The 7522-nt window shown below is 39.9% G+C and overlaps 1 protein-coding gene across 1 annotated transcript; it reads left to right on the plus strand.

Moving 5' to 3' along the window:
- Positions 1 to 4714: 4714 nt before the first annotated feature.
- LOC308682822 (uncharacterized protein) lies at positions 4715 to 7455 on the plus strand (the record flags this gene model as incomplete). Its single annotated transcript, XM_081352765.1, has 3 exons — positions 4715 to 5010; positions 5099 to 5331; positions 7100 to 7455. 3 exons carry the CDS (start codon positions 4715 to 4717, stop codon positions 7210 to 7212), a joined length of 642 nt encoding a protein of 213 aa, XP_081208891.1. The 3' UTR covers positions 7213 to 7455.
- Positions 7456 to 7522: the final 67 nt, after the last annotated feature.

The raw sequence follows: 7522 nt of genomic DNA on the forward strand, positions 1-7522 counted from the left end.
CTGCTTTGATACAACCTGTGTTGTGAAAAGCGCTATATAAATAAACTTGACTTGACTTGACTTGACAGGGCCCCAGTGGCGAATTTGCCAATCTTGGTGTTCTCTGGCAAATGCCAAACGTCCTGCACGGTGTTGGGCTGTAAGCACAACCCCCACCTGTGGACGTCGGGCCCTCATACCACCCTCATGGAGTCTGTTTCTGACCGTTTGAGCAGACACATGCACATTTTTGGCCTGCTGGAGGTCATTTTGCAGGGCTCTGGCAGTGCTCCTCCTGCTCCTCCTTGCACAAAGGCGGAGGTAGCGGTCCTGCTGCTGGGTTGTTGCCCTCCTACGGCCTCCTCCACGTCTCCTGATATACTGGCCTGTCTCCTGGTAGCGCCTCCATGCTCTGGACACTACGCTGACAGACACAGCAAACCTTCTTGCCACAGCTCGCATTGATGTGCCATCCTGGATGAGCTGCACTACCTGAGCCACTTGTGTGGGTTGTAGACTCCGTCTCATGCTACCACTAGAGTGAAAGCACCGCCAGCATTCAAAAGTGACCAAAACATCAGCCAGGAAGCATAGGAACCGAGAAGTGGTCTGTGGTCACCACCTGCAGAACCACTCCTTTATTGGGGGTGTCTTGCTAATTGCCTATAATTTCAACCTGTTGTCTATTCCCATTTGCACAACAGCATGTGAAATTGATTGTCAATCAGTGTTGCTTCCTATATAGCACTCGAGGCAAATTTATGGTGAAATGATTGTCTTTCCACTTCCGTATTATGGCCCCAAAAGTGCTCACTGGACCATTCAGAAGCTTAGAATGGAGCCTATAACCAATGCCATCATGTTTTGCAACAATTAGGTTGCGAAGGTCTTGAGACAGCTCTTTGCTTTTACCCATCATCATGAGATGTGTCTTGTGTGACACCTTGGCAATGAGACCTTTTTGTAGGCCATCATTTGGGACTGAAATAGCTGTTATTAATTTCCACTGACAGGGGGCTGGATTGCTTTTTAATTACTGTAAGTTTTCAGCAGTTGTCTTGGCTTTCCATGCCTTTTTGCGCCTCCCTTTCTTCATGTGTTCAATACTTTTCCCTGTGTCATTTCACATTATTACACACAACTTAATTTCTGAACTTATTTTTGTTTGTTTCTTTGTATGTATGGCTTACTTGGGTTGTTACCAACATCTGGTGAAAATTTCATGTCAATAGCACCTTTGGAAATATATTTACTGAGAAAAATGATGACACGTTCAATACTTATTTCCCCCGCTGTACATATGGTTGAATAACACGCATTTGCAAAATAGGGTGAATTTCCATTACATGATGACGACTTTAAAGTGTTGGGGAAGTGAAATTCAATTACCCCTTAGTCCACAGGGGGCAGTGCAGGACCAGTGTATCCATTAACCCTCCCAGCAGAAATCCCTTTGTTGACAGTGATCTCAGAGTTCATGATCTCATGCCTGCCTGACCTCACACTGTTAAACTAGAGTCATGAAGCAGTTCTCACAAATGTAACACCAGCCAGAAACAACGACAGACAGAATAAATAAATAACAATAAAACCCATGCCAACCTTTCTGTTGCGCTGATTATGAAATGCGTAGATTGACGTATGCAGAACAGACATATATGGTAAAGCAGTAGTTAGCATACAGATGAAGAGTCAAGGAAAAACTATGAACGGTAAACAACGACTTCACACTGTCCTCAGGCAACCGCTATCCCACCCCATAGCACAGATGCTCTGAATTTCAAAAGGGCTGAGGGGAAATATTTCATATCTGGCCCGCTCATGCTCAAGGGAACTCCAATCAGATGTTTACATTAACAAGTGACTATATAGACATTAAGAATATGACATCACAAGTAAGAACATAATCATAATGTACGTAAAAGGGTGTAAAATTCTCATTGCCTAGACAATGAAGTTAAATTTAGGGCAGTATATACTATTGTAGCACAGCATACTGGAATGTTGATTATCCTGATCAGCTTGTATAGGTATATTACTGGGGGAAAAAAGGACAGAAGTTCATAGGCCAAGCTGAAGGATCCTGCATTACTGCGACGCGTGCCACACGATCATGAACATGCAGAGTTATGAGGTGACATGTTTTCTCAAGGCATTAAAATGTGGCACTTTGCTGTAAGGACACAGTAAATCGCTCAGTTCTAGTAATCACCTGTCAGACAGGAATACAAAACTGCACTGCATGCTTAGAATGTAGTTGTGTTATAGGATCACTTATGTTATGTTAATTACTTTTTCAATTCCATAAGATAGCCTTCCATAAGATCAACTTAAAAGAATGATTCTCCAGCAGCATTAAGTACCTGTACCTGAAAACATTGACATCTTTACACATTGCTGTGCCATTAAACAAGCTTTCTAACATATCTGTGACTTAATTTAGTTCATTTGTAATGGTGCAAATTATAATGCAGTGAGTTTGGTTGGTTAGTTTTAGTGTTTAGTCTAAATTGTCGTAAAGCAAAGGCTCCACTAAGATAGGTTGGTTAGTTTTTGTGAGTTTAAATAAAGTTAATCCCCACTAATTTAGTTATCTAACTAACCAACCAACTATTAATATTTGGTGAAAGAGCGAGTAAGTGAATTAGTCTGTTGGTAGGTTATATTTAGTGCACATGTTAATATAGAGAACCCCCAGTGTGTTGTTAAGTAGTTAGTTACTTAGTTTTAGTTAGTTAGATTTGGTGAAAAATTTAATGGGAAACCCCACAAATTTAGTTGGTTTGTTCACAATATAATCTATATAATATACCTATCAACAACCTACACATCCCAGCATAAATGCTTGTGTTATTAATATATATGAAGCCCCAATGTGTTATCAAGCTAGTTTTAGTTAGTTTGTTACTTTGTTGGAAGTTATCATTAATATCAATGATGTTTTTAAAATTAATATTGGATAGGCAACAACATTGAATGGGAAACCCCAAAAATGTAGTTGTTCAAATATAATAAAGTGAAGCCCCAATTGTGTCAAACTGCTCTGAAACACAAAGATTGAGGAATCAGTTTATTTGAGTAATCCAGAATCGTAATCAAACACAGGCAAAGGGTCAGGCACAGGATGGCAGTGCAAACAAACAAACAAACAAACAAACAAACAAACAAACAAACAAACAAGGGTCAGAGGCAAAAAGGAATCCAAGAAACAAGAGACAATGAAACCAGGGAGAATGCTCAGAAATGTATAAACACTAAACAAGACTTTGCAGGGAATGAATGAGTGTACGTGGTTTAAATAGGCTGAGACTGACAAGGTAATGAGACACAGGTGGATGCAATCAGGGATGATGAGACCGGGCAGTGAGTTATGGGAAATGTAGTTTATGAGGGAATGACAATAGTCTGTAGTGCAATAGTGCCCTCTGGTGGCTCAAGGGCACTCCAGCTGGTGGCCATTACACCAATGTGTTACCAAGCTAGTTTTTGTTAGTTACTTATGGCGCTTTTCCACTGCATGATGCGGTACGGCTCTGTTTAAATGGTACCACCTCTGTTGAGGTTCCAAACGTACCATATACTGATCCTAAAATGTGACGTGAAAACACTGCAGATCACTGATTGGTCAGATAGAATCGTCACTGCCAGCGTCATTGTATTTGCGACATGAGACACCAAACCCGCTAGATTTAAATAGCCAGTAACAGCCACCGCTGTAGCACCTGTTTTTAAACTACTTGCTTGACTTCCTAAAAAATAAAAAAAACGTTAAAAAAAGATTTTCGTTCTTGTCGTTGGTTGCCGCAACTATAACGATCAGTCTATAATCCCACCCACTTTGAAGTGGTACTAACTGCAGTGGAAAAACAAACCGAGCTAAAGTGAACCGAGCCAAGCCAAGTTGTACCACGCAGTGGAAAAGCGAAGCGAGCCGAACCGTGCCGCGCCAAACCGTACTATGCAGTTGAAAAGCGCCATTAGTTAGATAATATCATTAGTATCAATGTTCTTTTTTAAAATTAATATTTGTTGCAACACTGAATGGGAAGCCAATTTATATTGAGCACAATCACCAAATATGTTTATCAGTTTATGACGCGAGTATTCGCGAGCGATTAGAATTCAGTCAGAATTCAGATTAAATCACTAATTTATTACTAATCAGGCCATTAGCCATTGCATTCATAAGCTCAATTGAGTCGTGTGTGATGCGCAACGCTAAAAAACGTGTATAAAGTATGATGCAACATGAGCAGATTTTAATTTAATGCCGCAATTGACACTTTTCGTTTAATTTTAATTTTCACTTTATTACTAGATTTAGTTTAAATGTGCAGGTGCATTTTTGGCCAAAGCCCCCATTTCACACGCTCCACCTATGCAGAGCTAGTTAGATGCTAGTTAGTTTGTTCACAGATTACTTGCACACTGGGAAGGGGAAAGATGATTTAATAATATAAACAACTCTCCATACTGTAATTCGTCAGCCTATGACAGACTAATAAAGCTCACAAGTCAGCGCCACATTACACACATTCGCACAGACCGTTTAAATCTCCACTGGACTTCAGTGTTCTCAGAGTGTCACGCATTCTCAACCCAACAGCAGAGAGAGAAGCACCTGGGAAGACTTGTCTACATCAGGCTTTATTGGATCTCAAATTTGGAAAATCAGCTGATTTGAGGAGATCAGGGTTATCATTTCAATCACAGAGGAATCAAAGGAATCAACTCAATGATTATCATAGACGAAAGGAAAGAAAACAAAGAGGAGCAACAGCTTCCAGTTAAAGACACCAGTGTCAAGCTGGCAGGCCAAGAAAAAAATCCAGAGGTTCAGAATGGGGTCCAGCACCGGGAGAAGCAGGTGAATGGTGACGGCCCCTTAGACTCCCCCACCAATGACAAAACGGTGCGAGCCGAGCTGGACTGGACGGTGCCCATGTGTGTGCACCTGCCCATTGAAATTCTGAACCCTGACCAGCTATTTCCATTCCTGAACACTACACTGGCTGACCTGGGCATTGAAGAGTGAGTCTAAATTTACAGATGCAGTTGTATCTATTTCGTTTTGGGTGAAATGTTCTGTTGATATCTTGATTTCTCTATGTGTACCCAGATCAGCGGTGAAGGAGCGTGTGGTGTGGGTGGACACTAAGCGCACACGGGTGAAGGGGAAGTCAGGGAAGCTGAAGAAGGAGAAGGAAGTGACCGTTCTGGAGGTTCGTGTGAAAGCGCAGCATCCTGGAGAGCGTCAGAGTCAGGAGGTTCTCTACAGCACCGAGTCCCACACCGACCGCTCCTTCTGCAGAAGCGGGGTGGACATCCTCCCGTGGAGACACACACAACCAGGTGAGACATGGAGGAGCTAAACCAGTTTTAACTGGCAAACCACATTTCATTTGACACTTTTGTTGGATCAAAGGAGAGGATCAAGTTAATATTCCCAGGCAGGGTAATTATAATTAACTAAAACTAAGGGTACATTTACAAGACAACGGTGTATTAAAAGCGGAAATGTTTTTTCTTCACGATTTTCGTGTACAGACGACAGCGTTGTCAAAATGATCCCCATTCAAATGGATTCTCGAAAATGTCTAAAAACACTGTATTCTGCTGCCAGGCCAGTAGTTGGCGATGTCACTTTGTAAAGAAACGCTATGCGCCTATAGACAACAAGTAGCATGCATGCACATGATGTCACTGTTTTCACAAACTAGCGTTTTTGTAGTTTACATGGAGAAGATAATGCTATCGTTTTCAAGAACTTGCACTTTGTTTTCAAAAGTTTGCATTTCCAGGCCCCCAAAACACTGTTGCCATTAACATTACATTAGCACAGCAGGAACAATTTAAACAACTATAGCCGCGTTTCCAACGAAATTACACGGAACAATTTTCCTCCAGACATGTTGCGTTCTGCGCTTCCACCGCGGTTTGGAAAGATTAGGCAAATTAGTCCGGTGACGTAGGACTGCACGCAACGCAACAGATTTGTAAAAATGGTTTTAAAAAAAGTTTTAAAAAAATGCTGCTTAACATGTTCTGAATCGATTTCTAAAGTTCATTGAACTTCATATTCAGTAAAGCAATGGTGTTACAGTTACCTAAAATTAAACAATTGAAAATAATTTTTATTCATTGAAATAAAGCTGAAATATAAAAATTAAACAAAAACAAAATAAATATGAAATAAAGAAATCCTTGGGGAAAAAAACACATGAAAATCAGAAATGTCACATTGACAACTAACTAAAATAGGTTAGATAAAAATAAAAATAAAAAAAGACAAAAGCACCTAACAAAAAAAAAAGAAGAAAAAAAAAAACTAAAATTAAAATAAACACTGAAAATATATAAAAAATAAAGGCTAATACAAATTATAGTATAATAATATACACTATAATAGTATAAAATGCTAAAAAACCTTCAGTAAGGTTGCTGTATTTTACTGCAGTGTTTCAGTTGAAATCTCATTAAGATGATGATTTTTCCAATGGCATTTGGCTGCACAGATTGATTTGTTCTGGCAAGTGGGTAATAGTTTCATTAAGTAAATTCTTCTAAGAAATTACTTTAAGTAATAGGCTTCAGGCACACATGAAACACCAACATGCACCCAAAAATCAATATTAACACTGCATAGTCAAAGAGGAGCCATGTTAAATGCAACCAAACAGATTGCATTGTATTGTGTTATTGCCGACTTCTATTGCACAAAAATCTCCACACTTAATTACAACTAGTATTACTACAATCCAGCTGAAGTGAATTTCGTCAGCATTTTTTCAGTCTGTCGGTTTCCATTAGGCTGCAGTGTCAGGGCTTGCAGTAATATAACGCTTCATTCCTGAACGTTAGCTAACAGATGACATCTGCAGATCAGTGAGGTGAGCTAACATAACGCTCGTGGCTGCTGAGTAAGTGTGTTTGGTATTCGCACGCTCAGCACACTCTCCTGCGTGTTTGTTGAACCATTGATATTCGCTTTCTCCCTCGACATACCTATTTCCCAACCTCAAAGTCTTCTGGGTTTGTGTGTAGAATTTGTCTGACGCACATTAAAATAACCTACTGTATAAACATGGCAATGAATATTCTTGTGTCTCCCCCCTACCAGCGGAAAATGATCTCCAGCCGGTGGAAATGACTCTGGCCTTGGACACAGTGTCACAGTCCAAGTCCAAATGGCAGAAGACAGAAGAAAAACGAGACTTGCCAAGCGAGGAGTGATTGGAAGACATTTGACAGCTAGGCTAAAGCAATCTAACCCCTTACACGATACAGAAGACTATTTCCATTTCAGGTTCTGGACGTTTTAAACTTGTGCAAGACAGTCTAAATTGTATGTGCTTTGCTGCAAGTGAAGGATTCTTCATTTTATTTTTATTAGGTGGCAGTATAACTAAAGTTTTGTGGGTAATATTCTACAAAAAAAGGTTTCAATCTCTTCCTATTTTTGTATTTTAGAATAATCAGCAGAAGAAGAAATGTATACTTTTAAGCAGCAAAGAATAATTAAATTAATCAAAAGATAATGTAA

This window comes from Scardinius erythrophthalmus (assembly GCF_964197995.2).
Source record: "Scardinius erythrophthalmus genome assembly, chromosome: 22".
Taxonomy (NCBI): domain Eukaryota; kingdom Metazoa; phylum Chordata; class Actinopteri; order Cypriniformes; family Leuciscidae; genus Scardinius; species Scardinius erythrophthalmus.